The 25,264-nt window shown below is 41.9% G+C and overlaps 1 protein-coding gene across 1 annotated transcript in view; it reads left to right on the forward strand.

Annotated features, from left to right (window-relative positions):
* The window catches only part of LOC140377024 (uncharacterized), a 35,735-nt gene extending 13,074 nt beyond the window's left edge, over positions 1-22,661 (forward strand). Inside the window, exons 3-27 of the mRNA XM_072462274.1 lie at positions 467-528; positions 5,049-5,078; positions 5,866-6,023; positions 6,983-7,078; positions 7,330-7,463; positions 8,288-8,494; positions 9,011-9,109; positions 9,334-9,362; positions 9,469-9,491; positions 9,571-9,602; positions 9,875-9,994; positions 10,409-10,540; positions 10,622-10,663; positions 11,481-11,618; positions 12,303-12,461; positions 12,970-13,365; positions 13,794-14,570; positions 14,754-14,889; positions 15,064-15,179; positions 15,805-15,898; positions 19,787-19,887; positions 20,595-20,667; positions 21,995-22,090; positions 22,271-22,392; positions 22,461-22,661. Of these exons, the coding sequence (XP_072318375.1) occupies positions 467-528; positions 5,049-5,078; positions 5,866-6,023; positions 6,983-7,078; positions 7,330-7,463; positions 8,288-8,494; positions 9,011-9,109; positions 9,334-9,362; positions 9,469-9,491; positions 9,571-9,602; positions 9,875-9,994; positions 10,409-10,540; positions 10,622-10,663; positions 11,481-11,618; positions 12,303-12,461; positions 12,970-13,365; positions 13,794-14,570; positions 14,754-14,889; positions 15,064-15,179; positions 15,805-15,898; positions 19,787-19,887; positions 20,595-20,667; positions 21,995-22,090; positions 22,271-22,392; positions 22,461-22,505 (3,417 nt within the window). The 3' untranslated portion in view covers positions 22,506-22,661. The remainder of the gene's footprint in view (positions 1-466; positions 529-5,048; positions 5,079-5,865; positions 6,024-6,982; positions 7,079-7,329; positions 7,464-8,287; positions 8,495-9,010; positions 9,110-9,333; positions 9,363-9,468; positions 9,492-9,570; positions 9,603-9,874; positions 9,995-10,408; positions 10,541-10,621; positions 10,664-11,480; positions 11,619-12,302; positions 12,462-12,969; positions 13,366-13,793; positions 14,571-14,753; positions 14,890-15,063; positions 15,180-15,804; positions 15,899-19,786; positions 19,888-20,594; positions 20,668-21,994; positions 22,091-22,270; positions 22,393-22,460) is intronic.
* Positions 22,662-25,264: the final 2,603 nt, after the last annotated feature.

The raw sequence follows: 25,264 nt of genomic DNA on the forward strand, positions 1-25,264 counted from the left end.
CCTAATGTTGGCCTAATGCTCGTTGTTGAGAGTTTTTTAGCATTTCAAAACAATTACTGCCACAACGATGTATTGAAGCTTCAAAGCAACAAAAAGACAAAATGTAGGTTCAACCCCCCCCCCCTCCAAGACGAAAAATATTTTGAGATGATCCCTTATTCAGTATGACTTACAAAAAGTTACTTGGTTTGTAAAAAAAAAAAAATTCAGTCACAGTAAAAGTACCAAAAGTGTGTTAACATGAATATCAACAGTTAAGTTGAAGCCAATCTTCATAATTGACTATGCGTGGTGATTATAAATCAATGCTTTTGTGTTTTGTTTTATTTTGGTGTAACTTACGACTGTGGCCTTCATTATTTTAATCTCTGTATATCTCAGTTTGTGTAAGAACAAAAGTGTCTTGCGTCGACTATGCTGTAATATGTAATCTCTGGTCAGCGCTCGTGTCTGTTCTTCTTCTCAGGAGTGGATCGGACACTTGGGGACGGTGAACCACACCGCAGCCTGCAGACACCTGCGCACAAAGTGAGGCCTCTACAGACACAAACAACTGTTCAGTGTTAGCTGAAGCTACAGGAAGCGTTACATTCACTCAAACATAAATGTTACACAGATGACAAATGTTACAGAACTAGTTAATGCATGCTAGTTGTATTCATCATTACAGAGCCATACGGTATTATTTTAGTTGTATTCATCATTACAGAGCTATACGGTTTTATTTTAGTTGTATTCATCATTACAGAGCCATACGGTATTATTTTAGTTGTATTCATCATTACAGAGCCATACGGTATTATTTTAGTTGTATTCATCATTACAGAGCCATACGGTATTATTTTAGTTGTATATATCATTACGGAGCTATACAGTATTATTTTAGTTGTATTCATCAGTTGTATTCATCATTACAGAGCTATACAGTATTATTTTAGTTGTATTCATCAGTTGTATTCATCTTTACAGAGCTATACAGTATTATTTTAGTTGTATTCATCAGTTGTATTCATCATTAGAGCTATACAGTATTATTTTAGTTGTATTCATCAGTTGTATTCATCATTAGAGCTATACAGTATTATTTTAGTTGTATTCATCAGTTGTATTCATCTTTACAGAGCTATACAGTATTATTTTAGTTGTATTCATCAGTTGTATTCATCATTAGAGCTATACAGTATTATTTTAGTTGTATTCATCAGTTGTATTCATCATTACAGAGCTATACAGTATTATTTTAGTTGTATTCATCAGTTGTATTCATCATTACAGAGCTATACAGTATTATTTTAGTTGTATTCATCAGTTGTATTCATCATTACAGAGCTATACAGTATTATTTTAGTTGTATTCATCAGTTGTATTCATCATTAGAGCTATACAGTATTATTTTAGTTGTATTCATCAGTTGTATTCATCATTAGAGCTATACAGTATTATTTTAGTTGTATTCATCAGTACAGAGAACAGTGTTCTCGCTGAGGGGCCGCCATGCTTCGGCTGGTCACCGCCATGCTCAAAAGATACAGCCAGGTATTAAGATGACCGAAAAGCACCACGGCGCTCGCACGGTGATCTTAAAGTACTACGCCGCCGTAGTACTTTGCGCTTGCACCGCCTATGGCGCTCGACTGTGCGAGCGAGCGCCGCAGTAAATTTTTAAAGTACTTTTTGCGAGCGCCCGCACAGTTTGCCCCTCCGCCATCCTTCAATCTCAGCCCAGCAAGAACACTGCGGTCATTTTTTGTTGTTGTATTTACCATTACAGAGCTATAAGATATTATCTTAAGTTACAGCTCTACCAATGTGACAGTGCTAAAATATCTTCTCCAAATAAATGTGCGCATACAGGGCTCAGAATAAGCGGTATCACATCGCAAAACGCTACGCAATTTCTCTCAAATGCGGTGCATTCGTCAGAAAAAAAGTGTTTTTGTATCGCAGCTTTTGCGATACAAAAAATTGTGTTCAATTGTATAACAAAAGCGCCTAAAAAGCACTGATCACTCGTCAGTCGATTGTCAACAACGGCATGACACAATGTAGGATGCTGTGTTGACGAGGTTCCACTGCTCAGCGGGAGGAGCCACGGGAGGAGCCACCGGAGGAGCGGAGGCGACGAGGGGCTTTGACGAGCGCCGCATCTCGCTAATCTCACGACAATAACTGTGTTACACAATAAACATGTGTAACACAAACTATGTGTAACACATATTGTTGCGAGATTAGCAAGACGCGGCGCCCGTCAAAGCCCCTCATACTCATCGCCTCCTCTCTCCCGTTTTCACCCCGAAAACCCCGAAGATGTTGAATTCAAAGGGGTCAAACTCACTCATGTCCAGGACAAAACCAAGACGTGTTGTGACTGGAAAAATCCAGAGCCGTAAGAGAAGTCATTCTGATCCAAACAGCTCATGGTAGAGATGCACCGATTCCAAAATTCTTGGCCGATACCGATTTCCGGTTTTTAAGGCGGTCTGACCTGCCAAAACCGATTTTTCCGATACCGATTTTCTATCTAGCCACTGATTTTCCCACAAACTACCCAGTATTATATGAAAAAGTTGCATGTATACAGGACACACGTTTTATAATATAAAATGTAATTTATTTTGTAGAAAAATAGAAATATAAATAACTATATATAAAAATAATATATATATACAGAACTATATACTAACTAATATATGGCCTGGAGAAGAGTGGGGGACACAGAGGAAAAAGGAGTCCATTTCTTCTCCAGAAGATGCAGCTCCAATGGTTCCAGATAGAAATCAAATGAACTATTTTCATATAGTAATTTATACATTTGTAATTTTACACATTCTTTTGAATGAGCTGGAACCCTCTGCAGGAGAGGAAGCAGGTGGAACATGAGGAGGGTCAGTCCTAGAGCGCTGCCAGCACCTCCCTCTCAAAGCTGGAGGACTCTGGCTCCAGGACCTCCCTCTCAAAGCTGGAGGACTCTGGCTCCAGGACCTCCCTCTCAAAGCTGGAGGACTCTGGCTCCAGGACCTCCCTCTCAAAGCTGGACCTCCCTCTCAAAGCTGGAGGACTCTGGCTCCAGCACCTCCCTCTCAAAGCTGGACCTCCCTCTCAAAGCTGGAGGACTCTGGCTCCAGCACCTCCCTCTCAAAGCTGGAGGACTCTGGCTCCAGCACCTCCCTCTCAAAGCTGGAGGACTCTGGCTCCAGCACCTCCCTCTCAAAGCTGGAGGACTCTGGCTCCAGCACCTCCCTCTCAAACCTGGAGGACTCTGGCTCCAGGACCTCTTCCTCGTGGTTCTACAAAAAAAACACACATTGCAATTTAGATTACACGGGCTAAAAAACAAATTGCTATCCAACCAAATGCTTTTACACACCTGTGGGTGCAGCAGAAGGGCCAGCATCCCCTGAAGGAGCAGGAGCAGCAGGGACAGGAGCAACAGGGAGGGCTGAAGGCAAATCCAGATCTGAAAGAACATTGTACAGCAGTTATATTTGAGCCCAGTACATTTACTGCAATATTATTCAAACTTTTAATATTATAATACAGCATATTTAATGAGGCACATATGTTGCCAATATCATTTTCCAGTTTCATCAGCTCTTTGATAACCTCACACACTCACTAGAAGCACAATGAGCTGTGCACTATAGATTCTAGAGCACTATAGATTCTAGAGCACAGCTGATTGTGTGAACATTTCTTTGAGGCTGTGGGACAGTTAAATAGTCCTGACATTAGATTGTAGTCACTCATTTCACTGTTGGAGTCAGTAATTTAAGTTTTGTATCTACGTAATGTATGTCTCAAATGCATCAAAGTGTTTTTAAAGTCTCATTTCAGGTGGATGAGATCTCTTGTTAGCATTAGCTCGTAGCTTAGCTCTGCTAGTTGAGCAGAACAACAACAACAACAACTAACTCTTCTGACAGCCCTGCTGCTGCTTCTTCTGGCCCCTTCATATAATGTGTACTCTTCTGCAGATAACTCTGAATAAACACATGAACTCGTCAAACACAAACCAGCGCAAATTATTTTGACGCATCAACTATCAACACGTAGATTGTAATCGTCTCAAAGTTGTAATAACTTACCCCACAGTCCAGTCTCCTCTGATCCTCCTCCAGGCTCGGTCCTTCTTGTGTTCCAACAAAGTTGAACAAATCTGAACTTTTCTGCGATGAACAATTTTAACGCTTTGAAGCTTATGCCTGTCAAAGCTTTTGTCTAGAGCGGAAAACACCAAAACGGACCCTCCGCGCCGCGCGCCGCGGCGAAAAAGCAGGACTCGCGCCGCGGGAAACGCAGGAGGAGTTCGACACACGTTTACATAGACTTAACTGTAAACTGGACACTTTGGCCGCCGCGCTCTGAAAGAGTCTTGTAGTTTTTAGCTGTTTTGCGCTGGGCGCGTTGAGCTGCTACGCACCGCGCATGCGGGTCAGTTTGGATCGGCCGAAAACCGGCCATTACGACATGGACCGGCCGGTCACCGATTCTGGCCGATCCAGCATAAAACCGGCTTTTTAAATCGGCGGCCGATTGATCGGTGCATCTCTAGCTCATGGTCATGACGAGTCTGGTGGTGATATGTAACCTGTGAGTGTAAAGACAATATGTAAATGAGACTCATGCAAATAGTCATCTGATGATGATTATATGGAAAAAAGTTGTAAATAAGACCATCTACTTGGTGTTAATTAATTTGTTCAACTCATTTTATTTGCAAGTTTTGTGTTTTATTTTGAAAAAAATAGTGTTTAAAAGTTTTAAGTTAAAAAAAAAAAGTGAATATTTACAAATACATTTGAAATAAATAATCTTATTACATCAATGGAAAATATTGATTGTTAATCATTTTCGTGTTTTGCTATGCAACTTATCAAATTGCAATACACATTAAAAAAAAAAATGAATCGTTTAGCAGCTGCTGCTATATAGGAGAAAATCCTTAATCTGAGCCCTGGCATATCTTTAATAAAAACCCAGTGTTACTATAAGTGATATACTTGTAAGCTAATGCTCTCGACATGTGGTAACTGCTGGTCTCTCTGAAGGTATCCCGACTGGAAGCCAAAACTGCCAAGGTGAGTCACACTCATTAAAAGGCTATTTAATCTCTGCTGTAAATACAGCATGAGATATTCAGTTTACAAAAACACATTTGTGCTTGCGATCATTTTGTTTTGTCACTTTGCTTAAAGCTGGGGTAGGCAAAAGGTTTTTCCTCATCATTTGTAAATTCTGTTTCCACCCAAAAAGTATTTTATAAAAGCAAAACTTTATGAAAAAGTCAGACCTCCACATGCTGTCTTAATCTAATTATTAAACATTTGATCCCTTCAAACTTGTAGGAAAGAGCCATGTGAGTCAATCTATGAGACTTTGGGATGAGAGCTGAGGCTGTTTAGGGACATAACCTGCTTCACTTTTTGTGTCTGAAAAGGCTAATCTAAAGCTGTGCAAGTGGACAAAGAAATTTATGCATGTGAAAACCAGTGACGCGTCAGAGGAAAAAGGTTTAAATACCTACTTCCTTATTTCACGGTTTTAAAATTGGGTACCCCAGCTTTAATCATTTTGATATGATACAGTCTTTGGTGCATCTTTTATGCAATAATAATAACTAGGCAAGGCAGACTCTGCCAAGTAAATCAAACAATTGAGTGAGCGACGTTTGTAGATCTGAACTGATCAGTGCATGGATTTTGTTTTTGTTATTTGAGCCGAGCTCAGACTTTCAATGGCGCCGTTTCAGTTTTTCTCCTGCCCTAATCCAGATCCATATGATGGCATTCCAGTTGTTGTTTTCTTAATGATTGTCTTAATCATTGTCTTAATCATTGTCTTAATCATTTTCATGTCCTTGTGAAGTCGTGACTATGGAAAGCGATCCCCTGCACCACACTCGGCCTCTCGCTCCACCTCCTGGTCTCCTCCACCCGACAAACGCAGGGGAAACTTCAACAAGCCCCGCGGCAAAGCCTACGCTCCGTACCACGTCGCCAGGAACCAGCCGAATCACACCAAAGGTACTTTTTACTTGCCTGACCAGCCAAGACTACGCAATTTTCTGCATTATACGTAGTAGACTGAGCCCCGGTCTTAGCTCCTCGAGTTCAGATTGACAGCGGATTCATCTAGAAACGCAAAATAGATGGTTTTAGGGGAGGACTGAAGAACATTGCATGTAACTGGAGAATCGCTCAGCCGAGCATACGTTTGGCCGATATTTGGTCTGTGTGTGTGTCTTTCCCAGTTTGTCCTCTGTACATCAGATTTGTCTTTTTGTGAAAATATGAATACAACAGCATTGAGGCGAGAAATAAATGCACAACGTTAATTTGTGTTCTTCACTTCAACTTCAGCTTACTAGATTTGTGGTCCTGGCTATGGATTTTAAAATCTAAATATTGGTATCTACAAATATCAATATCGGTCACAGCAGTTTTTTTAAACACTAATTTCTCTTTGGCTTAAAATCTTGATAATATATCATGAATGACTTCTTGGGGAAAACACGTATTGATACAGAGATGTGTTTTGTGATACATTTAAAATGCATACATTAATTATAAATTGCAGTGTTCTATTCTTAACCTGCTGACTGCTCATTTGAGTAACACCAGTTTTAAGAGACATTCATGTATCAGAACTCTTATAGTATCAAGCTTGGAGTATCGGGAGACATATTGAAGTACTAGGTAATACCCAGCCCTAGTTGTGTGTGCATATGGATGTATCAGCCGTTACGATATACAATATTTCTTAATGTTTGCTGATAATTTGCTGGCTTTTGAATTCTATGACAAAGCCCACAAATTTAACTTAATTTGTTGAGAATGACACATGGGCACAGAGACTGGGACAGCTTAGTAAAAACTATTGGCCCGATTTTTCTGAGTATCTCTGTTGGCACAGATATTTTAAGATGATTTAGTCCATCCCTCTCATTAAATCAGCCTTTTTCCTGGTGTGTGTTTCTCTGCAGATGTTGATGCCAGATATGAGCGGCCGCATGTTCGCGGTGGAGCAAACCTGCGCCGACCCTCCTTCAGAGAGCACCTGGACAAGAGAGAACAGGCCGGTCTGTAGACCGTCTTTATTTACAACATCACAAGCATTTTGAAGCTGCATCATTAAACATGGCTTACCAGTTAATAGTGCATTTCAGAGTGATAATTTGAGATTTAAAAAATCCTTTTCTTCTATACATTGCATATCAGTGATGGTTGTTAAATGTTATGTTTTTAGGCTGCCCTACTCTAATTTAAAGTTCCTTTTACTAGCCATTTAGATTTTTAACCGTTTTTGTTGCTCTTTGTTTTTCATCCCCAGGTGCATCACGGACTTATCTAAAGCGGCCACAGTTTGAGTCCAAGCGTTACCAGGGTTTTAAAGGTGATTTTACAAGGAAGACGACACTGACTAAAGCCAAGACCAGCTTAAAGCCGGGCCAGGGGACCAAACAGGTTTGTTTCCTGATATGAATACATCATTAGGCTGAATCTGTACTTGAAATAGAAAATACAATTTGAATAGTAACTTGGAACGCACAAAGCCTCTAGTTTCTGGACCAGGCTTTTTAAATCAAGATCTTTCAGCTGCCATTGAAAAGTCATTTCTAATCTATCTTCAATCTAAAAGGACTGATCTGAAGAACTAAAACTTGCACTGCCCTAAGGGAGGTGTTATGCGCTGAAACTTGCCCTGGCCTTGTTTAGGGAGATGTATCAATACTTTATTCATGTTCAGCTGCAGAAACACATTCACTGCTCAGACTGGTTTTAGGCTTGTGTATAAAGCCAGCTGGTTTTAGCCAGCTCAGAATAAGCGGTATCGCATTGCAAAATGTGACACAATTGCTCTTTAATGCGATACATTAGTCAGAAAAAAGTGTTTGCGATACAAAGAATTGTGTTCAATTGTATAACCAAAGCCCCTAAAAAGCACTGATCACTCGTCAATCGATCGTCAACAACGGCATGACTCAATGTAGGATGCTATGTTGACTTGACGAGGTCCCGCAGATCGCCAGAGCGAAGGCGACGAAGGGCTTTGACGAGCGCCGTGTCTCACTAATCTCACGACAATAACTATGTGTAACACAATAACTATGTGAGATTAGCGAGATGCGGCGCTCGTCAAAGCTTCTCTGCATTTCTACCAAATGTTAAAATATGTCTTAAAATGTCCTTGTCACACTCTTTCAGTCTGAATGATGAACAAAAGGATAAAGTAATTAAGGACTCAAAACAAAATATTCAAAATGACTTCTGTAATCTTGTGATTTCAGGCTGAATATGGTCCACCGGCCAAAAAGAGGAAAGTGTTTCTTCCGGTGGCCGCTCATGGTCCGGAGTGTCTGGTTTACCTGACCGACATACCCAAAGAGGCCACTGAGCAGGAGGTGATCAACCTGGCAGGATCCTTTGGCCCCATCAACAACGTACTTCTGATGCCCTCCCACGACGAGGGGGAGGACAAGGACCGCGGACAACAGGTACAACTAATGATCACGAGTAAAGTGAGGCTGAAGACTCTTGACCTATAATGCAGGACACAGGATTGACCATTCAGGTCTACGCTTTAATGCAAAATAAATACAATCAATTTAAACTCTATTTTAATATTACGGGGGGGCAAGTGTATCCCTGTGGAAAAAAAACACTGGATTTAATTTATCAGAAAACATCTGTAAAGTTTGGATGACGTCAGTTGCGCGGGTAGCAGACCTCAGGAGCAAAGAGGCTCACTCCATCATATAAACCGTGCCAAAGCGCTCCTTGAGGACCAGGGCTTGTCCAAGTGGCTTCATAATGATGACTAAGAAGGTTAAAAGTGCCTCATCGATGCCCAAAGAGACAAGTCTAATACGAGGAGCGAGAGAGAGATGACCAAACTGAAGCTGTCCATGGTCTGTGCAGATGACAGGAAAACCACCTCAGCGCTAATGACGAGATCTTTGTGTTTGATTCTGTTGAAATCCACAATCAAGGCTCCTTCCTTCTGTTCTCAGGCCTCCGTGTGCATGATAAAGGCAGAGGATGCTCAGACTTTTGCCAACGCTCCAAACCTGCTGATCAGAGACAGGGTCATCACGGCAACTGTCTCCAAGGTAAATGAAAATGCCCTCAATGTGGACTGGCCCACGTGGTCCAGGCGGTCATTATGCCTTATAGTAAATGCATTCAAGGTGAGAGGAGGTGGTTAAAATGTGCTCAAACTGTTTGGGGGGTCCTGTACTAAGTCTTAGGGGGGAAAATTTCCCAAAATTAATCAAATCTCAAAATATGTGCCTTCCTTTTCAAAATGTTTTTATAATCACCTGTACTCCCATAGAATCCTGAGGAGCCGTCCGATGCAGACAGGTGAGGCACAATTTAAAAGAGTAAAATAAACTTTCAAGATCACAATGAACTGTTCACATTCAAATGCCTGTATACGTTATTAAAAGTACATTTCATTGTTTTTCAGTTCAGTGACGCCTGAACAAAAAGGTAGGGCATTATTCTGGTGTGAACAGCATAAAATGTGTTAAAGTTCCCTCATTTATCTTTATGCATTTCTTCATCACAGGAGGCGGTGAAGATCAAACCTCTGAAAAGAAGGTATTTGTTGTTTTATTCCATGTTCAAGATAAGTATGAATTGATCTAAAATGAAATGTAGATGTCACAGTAAAATCAGCAGTTTATTAGCAACAAAGAAATTCTAAATGCACCTATTCCAAAATAAACTGAAAATGAAAGTCAAATTGATTGTCAAGAAGGAAAGTGAAATCTGAAGACCGGGTTGAAGCTTTTTACTCAGTATTTGCCACGTTGTTTCTTCACACACTGATCTTAACACGGTATTAAACGTTGCGTTGTTGACTTTGACAGAAGGGTGTGGTGTTGATCGAGGAGCTTCCCGAGAGTGGATGGACTGAAGAAAACCTTAAAGCCCTGGCTGAGCCTTTTGGATATCCACACAACGTCATCGTGGCCAAACAGATTAGGAAGGTACTAGACGTGCCATTTATGTTTGTGTACTAACATCAGGGCAACAATGGAGAGCTAAACGTGAACAGGACGGTGGTGTAGTGGTTTAAGGCGTGGCACTTGTGTGGGCTTTACCATCTCACCATCGTATGTTTAGCCACACACGTTAATTCACGAACGTTAATTTACGCGACTTCTCCACTCAAGTCGCATATTTTCTTAGTTCGAATACAGAAAATACTGGCGGAGTACACCGCAGCGGATAGTCCAGGTTTAGTGATTTTATATTGCCTTAGTCTAAATAGAACCACCTCTTCTCAGAAGCTGAACGGGGCCATGAATGTGTCCATTTTCCAGTCCATGTTCGCGTTAAGTTCCATTAATACATCAGTATTAATGGAAAGCCACAGTGGTAATGAATAGTATCATTTTCAGGCCATTCTGATCATGCCGGACGTAGAGACTGCTCAGGAGATGGTGAAAGTCCACACGTTCAGCCCGGCGTCCATCAACGAGCACAGCGTGACGGTGAAAAATGTCCATCGAAACATCGGCACGCAGACACCGGTAAGAATCAAGTCGTGTTAACAGGACGTGCTGCATCGCTACTGGACATATACTGATTATTCTGACTCTTCCTCAAAACAGGTGGCTTTGTATAATCTCCTGATGCACTCGGTAGATGGCGCGGTAAGGTCCAATTTCACTCATCTAATTAAATCACAATTAGGGATTGAACTCGAGTGATTGGGTCCACAAGATCGAGACGGCTTTCCAATTGTGGCAGTTAAGCTCTTTTCCCATCCCTTTTAAAGGACGAATATTTAGCGAAATGTACTTTTTTTGAGCTTTAAACCATGTTCTAACATTGTTCCCACATTAAAAACATACCTGGAGTAGCATTTAGCTTCATTCACGCTAGTTTGATGAATCTTGTTTAGAAAAGTCCTCTCCCATCCGAGTGTCAAAAACACTCAACACTAAAATTTCTCCCATCCAATCACGATCAGTACAACTGCGTACTGAGACCCGGAAGTGAGAGGCCATTGTGCTGAAATCATGGATCAGTTTATCTCAACTGTGCAGTTTCTTCTACAGCCAGATGACACCAAACTGTGCGTTCATAGACACTTTTATTCTACATTTGTAATGCTGATTCTTAATTCCAAAAACACTGGACAGGTTTTCTATTTTGTTCAGAAGCAGAATGAGCCTCACACGAGTCTTTCCAAGCGTAAAGCAGTGTTTAAACCTGAGCTTTGTCCTGGTCTCTGCCAAAGCACCTGCAGACAATCATGAATCAGTGCTGAATCAGTTTTCTCACGAGGCAAGTTCATTTTGAGAATGAGCAAAACTCATGCATATCGTCCATCTACAGGCTAAGCACATTGTGATTGTAGTTCTTTTTCAAACCAGTAAGAGGCAACACAAACTTTAGACGAGCGTAAACTTGGCTTACAATCTCCCCATTGTCGTGTGTGAGAACTTTGTACACCATGTTTTTCAGGCCAAGGCTCCAGCAGTGGGCTGGGGAAAGCTCGTGGTAGTTTCAAACGTGCCTCAGACTCCGTCCAGCGCCTCCATCGTGCACAAACTGGTCAGCCGCATCGGGACCGTGTTCAAGACTCTAGCGGTCAACAATCTGGTAAATGTTTCTACTTATTCTATTTCTGAACACTGGTGATAAGAGAAAAGCATAAATGTACAGAGATGCAGAGTCTAGTTTATAGTCCTCGGTGACGTTTTGCATGGTTTTAATTCAAAGATACAAATGACCAAAAAGTCTTAATATTTCATGTGATTTTGTATATTATTCGTATTAATTGCATCACAAAAGGTACAAAGCGTATTTTTAGTCATGTTAAAATTTGTGTGGAATCCAATTATTTTGTAAGCAAGATTTTTGACTTCTAATGAAATGTATGTGGTAAAATGTAAGACTAGTGTATTTTTTTTAAACTTTTATTCTGCTTACAACTTCGCGCTAAGATTTGTCCATCGATCGTCTGTTAAATGTAGATTGTGGCAGGTTAATTTACTTCACACGTTCCATACGCAAGGTAAGATTGATGCATTAAAATCACAATGCAAACGAATAAAAAAAACAACTTTAAATAAAGATAAAATCCTTTCAGTCTTACGCTTGCAGTATTTTTAGCCTTTATTTGAACACAAGCCTTGACACATCTTCAGGAATGTCCAGATTTGAGCTCTTTAAAACTAACGCCGAGTCCCCATGTTTAGAGACCTGGACAAAGAACCTGAACTGACCCATGGTTCTTCTGGATGTTCTCTTTTTAAAATGTCCTGTTCTCTCTTTTGCTCTCAGGTGATCTGTGAGATGGCCACAGGACCTCTGGCCACTGCAGTTTACAGACATTATCTAAAGTTCCCCTGCATGATCCAGAACAACCCGCTGGTGTTTGTACGAAAACCGGACCCCAAAACCCCCGTGAAAGTCATCCCGGCCTTCCTCGACACAGACAAAGTGAGCAAGTGTTGATCGTAAAGAATAAGGTGCAGTATAATATAGATAAAGGGGTATTGTTCAGGTAAAATTCTGGTTTGTAGATAAAAATATAGATCATTTGTACTGATGTTTAGAGGAGGAGGTTGGATCTACAGGAAACTTGAGGCCTAGAAAAAGGCCAAAGATGGAAAGAGAACGTGACTTTCTTCAGTTCTAGATTATGTTCAGACCATGTTTAGTTCTGTTTTAGGCAAGTCTATTTGTAGAGCACAATTTGTACACAAGGCAAAGGCATGATGAAGTCTAACTAGCTATGTACTAACTATTGTTCATAGCAGTTATTTTAAGTCAAAACACTTATGAGGCGTGTGTAGGTTTCCAAAAGTCTGTAGGAACCTCAAAGTGGGAAGTCAGAAATAAAGTTTTTTTTAGAAGCATTCATTTTCCAAGAATACAATACATAATTGCAATTCAGCTCAATGTGACAAATGAAATGTTTTAAATAATTAAATAACTTTTTTACCAGGACATGCCTGAAGAAAAAAAGGAAGCCGTACCAACTGCAGAAACAAACCAAAAGGAAATCAGTGAAAATTCAGAGCCAAAAGAGGAAATAAAAGTGGTGGAACTGAAGTGTGAAAAGGCTGAAGAGGTCTTAGCTGAGAAAGAAAGTCCTGAAGAAAACACAACCACCACCACCACCATTAAAGAAGAAGAACCCATGGAGATGACAACAGAGGATGTGGTCAACACCGAGTCGACAGAAGAAGCTGTGAAGGCGGCGCCCGCAGAGAAAGACCAAACCAGCCACGTGACCCCCAAAGAAAATGGTGCTGAAGGTCAAACTGCCGAAGAGCCAACGGTCACTGCATCCACTGAAGGAGAAGCTTCTGCCCAGAACTCGACCACTGAAGTCCCCCAGGTAAGGCAGAGGACATGCAAACATCCAAATGAAGTTGAACAACACTATTTCTAAAGACATAAAACGATACAAATTCTGTATCCACTTTGTGTGCAGCATTTAGGGAACATTGTTGATTCTGAAATGTGCATTGTGGAGCTAATCAAATCTAAAAGTAAAGCGTTCTAAATATGATCGATCAGGATTTTCAATTCAATTTTATTTTTGGCTTATTAAAACAAAATAAAAATGTGTATTATTTAATGACGTCACTGCAGCCTTTTAATCATTGCCATTTAACAAAAAAGCCTCATTTCTTCCTTCAAAGTCTGAACTCCAAACTAAATGTTTTTCCTGACTCGAACCAGATGATTACAAAATACACAAATACAAATTGCAATACTAACTTCGACCACCAGATGTCACTAGTTTACATGTCATGTTTCCAGGCCGTGTCCACGGAAACAGAAACTCCACCGAAGCCCTCGGCTCCATCTGCAACGCCAAAGCAAACGTCCCGGGAGAAAAGCAAAGAGCCGATGAAATTAAGCCATCGCAGCATCGGAAGAGCGGAGCGAGACGGAAGACAGGGGAGAGAGGACGAGTCCCGCGATCGAGAGAGGAGAGACGGGGTGTCCCGCGATCGAGAGAGGAGAGACGGGGTGTCCCGCGATCGAGAGAGGAGAGACGGGGTGTCCCGCGATCGAGAGAGGAGAGACGGGGTGTCCCGCGATCGAGAGAGGAAAGAGGGAGAGTCCCATGATCGAGAGAGGAGAGAGGGGGAGTCCCGAGATCGAGAGAGGAGAGAGGGGGAGTCCCGAGATCGAGAGAGGAGAGGGGGGGAGTCCCGAGATCGAGAGAGGAGAGAGGGGGAGTCCCGAGATCGAGAGAGGAGAGAGGGGGAGTCCCGAGATCGAGAGAGGAGAGAGGGGGAGTCCCGCAATCGTGAGAGGAGAGCGAGGGAACGCAGCAGGAAGGACCGCGAGTACGACGAGAGGAGCAAGCGGGACCACGAGAGGGAGAAGAGGGCGGAGCAGAGGAGGGAACATGCGCGACGAGACGAGATGAAGAGGGAGGATCCGAGGAGGGAGGAGGAGAAGAGGGCTTGGAGGAGAGAGTGGGAGCGGAGGGAGGGAAAGAGGCGACCTTACGGAGACATGGACTTCAGGGGCAAACGGTCGCACCACAGAGACGAGCGACACAGAGGCTCCAGTGAGAGGAACCGGGTGAGGAACAAGCACAACATTAAATACTTTTAGTTTTGTAAATGAGTAAATATCTTGCGAAACAGGGCTGCACAATGTTATCCACGTAAACTTGATTTAGATGTTTCTTGAGAATAAAAGTCATCATATCATTGTAACTTGTGGCTTTTCATTTACACAACATCGTTTTTTTTCTTGTATCAGGCTGATGAAGACTTCCCATTTAACCTCAGCGACTTCGTGACCGTGGACGAGGTTGGCGACATCGACGTCGACAGTGAAGCCCCCGATGCTCCCACCGAGACTGGCCTGGAACTTGAACCAGGGCTAGAACTAGGATCTGACTCCAAGCCAGAGCTAGAACTAGGATCTGACTCCAAACCAGAGCTAGAACTAGGATCTGACTCCAAGCCAGAGCTAGAACTAGGATCTGACTCCAAACCAGAGCTAGAACTAGGATCTGACTCCAAGCCAGAGCTAGAACTAGGATCTGACTCCAAGCCAGAGCTAGAACTAGGATCTGACTCCAAGCCAGAGCTAGAACTAGGATCTGAAACTGGACTAGAGACCCAGACAGAAGAGAGTCCAGAGTCTAGACCAACACCAGAACTTCCACTGGAGACGGAGAAGGTGAGAAGACTTTTTACTGTAATAGACCACGTTAAAAAGGAATAATAGAGGATTTTTTGCCATGTAGAGAACTCAAGGAACAATTAGTCCCTTTTTTTTAGAAATGTGCATACACACACTCAACCCCACCCTCCTGTTGTTTCCAAGACTCCGCCCTCCATCAAACCTTGTGTGGAAGCACGCAACAGCCCTCTGCTACACGTGCATTTGTTTATTAGCACAACGGCTCACGTCACATCTCGTCTCCGCATATTTCCGTCTCTTCTGAGCTCAAACACAGTCTTTTTCTGTCATCATTTTGTACTGTAACTGAAGGAACTCACTAAACACACATCTGCATATTAACCACGCATGCGCAGCCAGAGAAACGTGCTGTTTTCCTGGGAACAAAGCTGCAGGTGTGCAGTAGCACGCAGGGAATGATTGACATGTGGGAGAACTACTTGACTGTCCACGCCACGAGGAAATTGCTCGCCAAAAATCATCTATTATTCCTTTAATTTACAGATTCTATAACTTTGTAGCACTCCATATTGTAATAGTTTTCCTTCTCATTTGCCCTTTCAAAATCACAACAGAAACATTTCAAAAGATTCTAATTTGAGGATTTTGTGTTTGGGCGCAGGATGTTTGTTTGGAGGCGAGCGCTGAAGAACCAGAGAAGACTGAGGTGACACTAGTCAAACCCGAGGAGTCCAAAGAGGCCGCTGTCCTCGGTGGTAGGTTTGATCCCATTCCACTCACTCCGACTTCACATACACAGTCCATGTGCCGCACCGCGGGACATTCTAAGTTAAATAAAGCACCTTTCTGATGAAAACCTTTCCATCTCTGTGAGCATCTACGAATGTGACGTTTCAACCGTTACAGACGAGGATAAATGTGAGGCAAAGAAATGAACCAAACTTGTCAATGAAAGTGCACAAATAAGAACAAGTGGGAGATTTACAGAAAGATGATATAATTTCTCCTAAAAGGTGGCGACATAAAGTACATGTATGTTGTCTATGGTAAAACAATTGAATGACTGTAATCTCCCTTTCACGGGTACAGAGGGATGTTTTGTGCAATGTCAAAGTGTTGTTTACCCAAATGATGTAGCAGGGGCTTCCACATGTTTACTTTATGCAAAACTTTATTTATTTTATTGTGTTTATTTTATTTAGGCAAGAGTTTTTTTAATTTGTTGTTTCACGGCTTTTCGTAGGCATTTTTAAAAGGGGAGGACGGAATCAAAAATTAAAAAAAATATTTTATTTTCCCATTATCAAATCACATTTCTACCCTCCAAAAGTCAGAGTTGAATTTAAAAATAAAATGTTATTCTAAATAATTTTCTTGGATTCTTAGAATATAGGCCCAACTCCCACCTCTCTACATTATCTACATAATTATAGTTATCAATGCAAGACATTGAAAATAACTTTTATTATACTGCGGTGTATAAAAATACCTTCAATTTCATAATCTAACTGTTTAATGGAAGGTGGAACTCACAGTGATCAGACAGAAAGTAGTCCCAGACTGACCGAAAGTAGTCCCAGGCCGACAGCTTCTCAGAAAATGAATCATCCTGTGACCAAACAAGTCGCTTTGATAAACTTTATTGAGTCTTGACAGGAACACAAAGTGTGCCATGAATGAAAATGTCTTATTGAGCTAGTTTAAATTTGGCCACCAGTGATTTGATCCAACGGTAGGGATGTAGACCTAAACCCACGTTCAGGTTCAAGTCCGGATTTGAATCCAGAGGTTTAGGTTCAGGTCCGGACTCATTAGGTCCGGACCTGAACCATGCCATATTTGCATAATGTTACAACAGCGTAACACAAGCTGCTTCGCTAAATTAAGTTGGAGACACTTGAACAAGGACGACTATCAAACACAAGGCTTAACTGCAGACTGAAATAAACTCAACTTTATTCACAGTTTTTAACAGAAGTTACAACTTACAAATCACAAGTTACTAGCTAAACTATAGCTTAACAGTTAACACACATTCATGTGTTTTACTAGAGGAACAAGAGCATGTCGAGTATTGTTGACAGGGTCAGTCTGGGTCAAGGGTCAAAGCAGCTGTTTCATCTGATACAATGTTTTGTCTTTAGATACATTTCCACTCTTTAATGTTCAGATCCATTGGCATCAAAAGTCAAGTAAAAACCTTTAAACAGACAAAACACCAGTGTAAATAATTAAGTCACAGTGTAAAATAACAGAGTTCCAAAAACTAGCATAAAAGTCAACTAGAATCACTATAAAGCATCAACTTAGCAGTATCAAAAGTAGAATATGAAAATATTTTACACAACACATCAAAATAATACATCATATTAGCAGCATTAAACACCAGACCATATTTAACAACTGTAGAATACAAATACAAAATACTATTACAAAATATAAACTCCAATTAATGAATGCAGCAATTAAGCAGTATTACTTTGACTTAGTATTTACTTAATGCCAAATACATCACACCACAACATATAAGTTATTTCATTCATATTTACACCCAGACAAGATCACGCTGACCCCGCCCCTTTAACAAGCTGACCCCGCCCCTTTAACCCGCAGCACGTTAACCATCACAACATCGCACGCGGTGGCCACAGCTTAAACAGTTCAGATAAAGCCAGTGATCTTACCGGCTTCACTTCAATGTTCACATGTGGATACACGGTTCTGCCGCTCGACACGTACGAGGCGCTCCCGTCTCACACGTACGAGGCGCTCCTGTCTCTCGCATCTTTAAACTTATTTCGCTGGCTTCAACTTCTGCCCTGAAGACGCGTGCGTCACTAATTAGGGTCCGGGTGCTCCATTGACGGCGGCGCATGGCAGTTTTTACGTCTTTGCCCGATTTAATGATATTCCCTTTTTTCTGAGAATGCGTTTGATTAAAGTCGGCCTCGGCCTGCGCCACGACAGTTTACAAGTGAAAATTTGCATGCTGCGCGCTGATTGGCCGACAAAGTTTGTGTGCTTGACTCTGATTGGCTGCCGAGCCGTGGTCCGGAGAATAACGAAGCTCCATTTCCGTGCGGTTGCGCGGCGCAATTACTCAGGAACTACTCTTCGTGTTCTGGCGGGAAATAATCGTGCGTGTTGGCCCAGTGGTTAGCGACACGGCTTTGCGTGCAGATGTTGATGAGATCGGAACCCGACATGAACTTTTAATCTTGCATTTTTTTCCTCGTCTCCCAACTCATTTATTTCAATATCAAATGAGTTCAGGGGTTTTGTCAGCATTCCTCTCTAGTCCTCTTTTACTATGTAGTCAGGAGACGAGGGGGAAAAGATGCAAGATTAAAAGTTCATGTCGAATATCGATCTTACAGACCTCTGCACTCAAAGCCGTGTCGCTAACCGCTGGGCCAACACGCGGGTGGGTTTCAGTGCAGCGTCCGTGGGCTGCACCTTGCGGGCGCCTGTGCGAACGCAGAGCGCCGTCTGGTACAACACAATCATAACTGTTGATATGAACGTAAAAGAGCCGCATGAAACCAGGCAAAGAGCCGCATGCGGCTCGCCACCCCTGTTCTAGAACAAAAAGGATATAGTATGTCGGTGCTAAATTTGATATGAGTCCAGAACGAATCCCCGGGTTTCGTTTTTTTTGGACCTGAACCGAAACGTTTTTACAAGTCCAGATCCGGTCCGTCGTAGCGGTACACATCCCTATCCAACGGCGTCATTTTTCTCACACTAGAGTCGTGACACGCAGCTCAGATCATCAGTGATTCCACAGACCAGCTGGACATGTCCACGTGACTCCACAGACCAGCTGGACATGTCCACGTGACTCCACAGACCAGCTGGACATGTCCACGTGACTCCACAGACCAGCTGGACATGTCCACGTGACTCCACAGACCAGCTGGACATGTCCACGTGACTGCACAGACCAGCTGGACATGTCCACGTGACTCCACAGACCAGCTGGACATGTCCACGTGACTCCACAGACCAGCTGGACATGTCCACGTGACTCCACAGACCAGCTGGACATGTCCACGTGACTGCACAGACCAGCTGGACATGTCCACGTGACTCCACAGACCAGCTGGACATGTCCACGTGACTCCACAGACCAGCTGGACATGTCCACGTGACTCCACAGACCAGCTGGACATGTCCACGTGACTCCACAGACCAGCTGGACATGTCCACGTGGAGACGAGCTGGACATCCTTCATGTTAATCTCATGGATCTATGGTCAAGCCGTGAGGTGCGAGAGTTTTCAAGTTCTGACGAACTCGGGGTTGTGCAGAAATGGTCGGAGGTCGGAGATGCTGGTGCAGAATACATTTTTCTTTTTATTGAGATTTTGGCCCAAAAAAATTCAGAAAATCTGCTCAAACAGGAAAAATAAATGTATTTATTTTTTTAGAATCTCCGTGTTTGACGTCGGTGGGCCCGTGAAACAACTTATTAAAAAACTCGCGCCTTATTTTCAGTATCGGCTGTCGATCTCTCAATAGAAAAGAGCTGATATCCGTCTCGATTAAAACCCTACTTAAGGCGTTCTCTTTTCACCCTTTAATGATGAGTAATGTACTTAGTATATATAGTATATTAATCCCTGTGTACATTGGTTTGACAGAAGAAGCTGCAGAGAGAAACGTGAGCGAGATCACAGACGAGGAAAAGGGTGAAACAAACCAGGACGGACGCTCTGAACCTGCTCAGGACGACACCGACGAGGTAAAGACCTTCAGACTTCAACCTGCAGGAAGTGGGAAGGTCATTTATGTAATTAACCATGGAAACATCATTAGGGTTTGCACCAGAGTCACTTCTGACCAGGTACTATACCAGAAACTTTGGATTTTCCTGAATACATTTAAATTGGTTATTTATTTCATATTTATCAGAAATGGTACGTTCTTGAGAATTAGACGAGTGAATATTATGTGAAGTGGTTCTTTTGTTGTGTATTGTTTTAACAGTTGTTTCTCACAAAAGTACCACTCAATATTTAAATAATTGTCCTTCGAGCACCACCCGATTCAAACATTCTTCTAGGTCTAAATTAGGGCCAAAGCAGGTCTTGATGAGCACACGGACAGTTGCTTTTGTTAATTTATGAGTCTGCATAAAACCTGACGGAGCTCAGTTTAAGAACAAAGTATCTCAATCCTGCAAAAAGAGCTGAGTAAGAAGAACATTTAACAAACGTATAAGTGAAGTAAAGTGTTTGGTTTTTTTTCTGCCCTTTAGTCTTTTCACATTTGTCTGACCCTTAAACCTAAACTTAACATTCAAAGACATTGTTTTGCCACATTTCTATTGAACTGCAAAGACGTTTTCATGTTTGTCGAACACATTTAAATCCTGGATCTTTGTCTTGATTTGAGTTGCAGTACTTTGTAAATTGCAGTCACGTGTACTTAATAAAATGAACATTCCAGGTTTCTACGACGACAATCCTAGAGGAGGAGCTAAAGGACAAGGAGGAGGAACAACCCAGTGCGCCCCCTGCTGGTATGTTATGGACCGTGTTCCTTTTTGCTGTACTTTTGAATATTAAATACACTTTGTCAGTATCGCGGGGAGTAAATGCGTCTAAGACAGTAAATGAGTCAAATATTATATTCTGTGCTCTGTTTATTGTTTGTACATTTTAATGCACAAGTTAATCAACTAATCGTGACTAGTCGACAACCGTACTTGTATTTTGATCATTGTAAAGCCAAAACACTTTAAATCACCAAAACAGCGACATAATTAAATCAAAATGTCATTGATAATGTTCTTAGGAAAGCTTTATCTAGAAGCCTTCGCTTTCCACATTTCAACCGTTGTTATTTGGTTAGGAATGTATTCTCAAAGTCTCTACAAATGATCTCTCGTAGTAATGCACACGGCTCCCTCTGAGTTTGCAAGTGACCGAATGTTTTACAGCTCGAGGCATACAGCACACGGTCTCATTTGCTAGAATAAAGCTTTAAAACAATACAAATGATGACTAAAAAGGTGGTGTGTTTGTAGTTGTCCCATAGGGAATAACTGCTTCGTAGATCCTTGTTTTACTGCAGTTGTGGACACAGAATGACTGCCGTACTTTTCCGACTTTAAGCCACTACTTTTTTCCCAGGCTTTGAACTCTGCGGCCCATAAAACTGTGTCTAATTTCTAGATTTTACTGGCTAATGGTGTTAGACACGCTCTACTAGACCCCAGATGTCAAAGGACAATGGTCACTGTCCCGGGGACATATGTTCTTTAGATTTTAATCTACAAAACACTGTTTTATTACAAATGAGACTCATATTCACAGATAAATGAGTCTAATGAGGAAGTGAATCTAGACGCTGCGAAACACAAAGACACAAGTGGAGCTCGGACATGCGACATAAGGCGGTCTGCAGTTTAGAACCTGCCGCACTGAAATGAGACTTTCTTGGCCAGACCTGACCATCTTTAGTTTAGTTCTATTAAGAGTGTGTTTTTGAAACTTCCTATAATCTGTCCTTTCCTCCTGTTTCTACTGCGTTGTAACAACGAAATTTCCCCTTGTGTGGATATTAAAGGATTATCTTATCTTACCATCTAAGCTTCAAAATGCTGTTTTATTACAATCCAACTCATATTCACTGAGAAATTAGTCTGAGACCCCCGGCGCAGCGGATCGCAGCTTTGTTTATGTGTAAATCTCATGTTACAACATGGACGCCTGCGGTTTATTGACAGGTGCATCCCGTATATGGACAAGTTCTTTTTTATGTAAATTTAGTGAGCGCGGCTTTTATTCAGGAGCGTTGTATGGCCCGAAAAGTATGGTAAATGTTTTTGTGTGTTTGTTTTTCAGCAGAATCTGAAACAACAGAGAATGGCGAGAAAGACGTCACAGAGAACGCTCAGAGTGACAAGACCCTGCCCCCGTTTGACGCCAACCGTTCAGTCGGTGAGTTTACGTGTGCTTTTCCGCCGCTGCTCACAAAGTCTCTGGGTCAAGCCTCCATTTGTCCTGGTTTCCCCTTCACTTTGTCTTCCATAAAGTGTACAAAGAGCTAATTTAAAGTTCTAGTTCTCATGTGACGTACAAACCCCAGAAGTGGCTCTTACGTGTCTCTGTGTTTGGTAGGTTTGGAGTACTTGGTGCCTATGACGGGTTTCTTCTGTAAAGTCTGCACTCGTTTCTTCACCGGAGCAAAGGACGCTCAGATCGGCCACAGCAAAACTTTCAAACATTACGAGAATTTCGAGGTGGGTTCAATAACGCGAGTTTGTACCAATATGACAGAGTGAACTTAAAACTGTTTATTTATTTCCAGAAATTCTTGAAGTCTTCCTCCGCTGATGAAGCCGGCTCGACCTGAGTTCACAGGATTATATTTTATACAAAGACTTTTCCATTCCCTTAATTTTACTTTGAAAAACAAAACGTCACTGCTGTATTAATTATGTGCTTTTTTTGTTTGTTAACTGATCCAGAGGCCATTTAATATCAATAAAATTAGCAATTTGGAATCTGACTCTGGAATTTTTTCCCCCAGTAAATGAATAAATATGTGGTTTTAGTTGCAAATTATGGTGAAGCAAATTTGCACTGTGAAATCCAAAGCGGATGCACCGACCTGGAATATTGTTTTAGTCAAAGATGTAGCGTGCAGACACGGCAGCAGAAGCAGGGGGAGTGATTCCGTGATCCTGATGGAGAGTCGTGCTGATGAACGGAGGAGTCTTTAGAAATGTCAATTAACTGGTTTTATTCAGGCTGTATTTGTATTTTTATTATTTTTAATTTATAATTACAAACTTTCAGGGAAGAAAAAATAGACACCTGTGCCATACTTTTACTTTTGTACTTTACTTTGCAACACTGGCAGTACTATATCCTTCATTTACACTTTTTAATCAGTGTAATACTATTATAAATGGCACTTTTGACATGAGGGACAGACTCGTTTTATGTTCTGAGAGTTTCATTTCATGGATTTGTGATGACACAAGTGGAGACTAAATGAAACTTAAGGTGAGGTTCTCCTGACCTTTGCCCTAGTTCACTCACTTCTTTATTTTCCCAGTGCGGGGAAATTGAAGGCTCAGTGTTTGCATCTGTCCCGGAATATTTCATTTCTTCTAGTTCGAGGACAGGACCATTCTAGCAAAAGGCAAATCTAAAGCAACTGAGCAACTCGTATTTTATGGTCCAATTTTAAATCATAAAACATGCATTCCCTTCTAAAGAAGTTAAGTACAATTTAAGGGTTGAATGGAAATCTTTTGTCTGTAGAACAGCAAAATTCAAATAGGAATAATATACAATGACATGTATTTTCAAACTCATTTTCTGGCCTGTACATGTGTGGTCATAATAATGACACAACCATAGATTATTATTCTATTACTATTTATTGTTTTACCAGTGGGAATAAATTAAATTGTTCGTAACAAAGCAGGCTAAAACTAAAACTATGCAACAATAAATAAAATATGAAATTCCCTTATGTGGAGTCTGACCACGCCCATGACCTCATTTGCGCTAAAATGGCCACACACACTAATATGTTTAGTTTAAGTCACTCTAAAGTTGGGCAAATTCAACAGTGGAAAATCCTCTTTCCTTTGTGATATAATTATTCAAATAATATGCAAATCACACCGAGTATCATTTTCAGACGCATCTGCAGATCTTTCAGCGCATTGACAAGATCAGGTAAGAGGATGTGTCAGTTTGTAGAATTTTAGCCTCTTTTGCCAACCTATTGTTTACTCTTTTTTTGTTGAGCTGCTTTAGACCAGATTTGTTTTAGATTTGGTTTGGCGTCGTCCTGATATTCAGACAAATGCCTGAATGTTTTGGCTGAGATTCAAGTATTCGATTGTCTACCATTATTTTAAAGTACACTCCACGTTTTTCTTGGTGTAGTCCAAGAACTCGAGACGACTCGAGACTAGACCCTAGTTACACCTAGTTTGGTTCTCATTTCGACAGTTTCTAAAATTCTGGACCATTTTCTCACTTTTTCCAGTCCGATTTGGCCACAATGGTGAATAACTCCACTGAGCCAGCGCCCTTCTCACCCGGGCTCTACTTCTACATCGTGATAACGTGTACTGAATACTCCATCGCTCTTCCTGTGAACCTCTGTGCTCTCGTGCTGATCCTGTCAAGCAAAAGACCCGGGTTGGAAACGGAGATTTTGACCCTGAACCTTCTGCTGACGGAGGTCATGAACTTGACCTTCTTCTGTGTGTGGCTGCTCCGCTTTGCCACAGAGTTCCATTCTGCTGCGCGGCTCATCAGCTTCTATCAGGGCTCCATGACCGTGGCCAGGACCCTGTTCCAGTGGCACCTCTGTGTGGACAGGTACCTGGCTGTGGTCCATCCCGTCCTGTTCATCAGGTAATGGAGCAGTCGTCATGGCAACACCTAGTTATACTTTTTAATTCATGTCAGTTTTTCCACCTATTTTAGATACAGACAAATCAAGTATCGTGCGGCCTGTCTGGTGCCTCTGTGGATCATCGTCATAGGTAATGATTCATCTTCTTTTATCTGTCTTCCCTCTTCCCAGACGCTTCCCCCAGCTCCTCTGTGGACATGGAAGGCATCCAGGACAGATGGCCCAAAACCAGCCCTAGAACACACACACACACCTACACACACACACACCTACAGACACACAGACACACAGACACACAGACACACAGACACACAGACACACAGACACAGACACACACCTACACACACCTACACACACACCTACACACACACCTACACACACACCTACACACACCTACACACACACAAACACATACACACCTACACACACACTCACTCTACGCACACACACACACACCTACCTACACACACACACACACACACACATACACACACACTCACTCTACGCACACACACACATACACACACACTCACTCTACGCACACACACACACCTACACACACACACCTACACACATACACACACACACACACACACACACCTACACACACACACCTACACACATACACAGACACACACACACCTACACACACACACACACACCTACACACACACACACACACACACACACACACACACACACCTACACACACACACCTACACACACAC

Source organism: Eucyclogobius newberryi, unplaced genomic scaffold (genome assembly GCF_026437365.1).
Source record: "Eucyclogobius newberryi isolate DKJ021-1_F unplaced genomic scaffold, fEucNew1.0.hap1 SCAF_4, whole genome shotgun sequence".
Taxonomy (NCBI): Eukaryota; Metazoa; Chordata; class Actinopteri; order Gobiiformes; family Gobiidae; genus Eucyclogobius; species Eucyclogobius newberryi.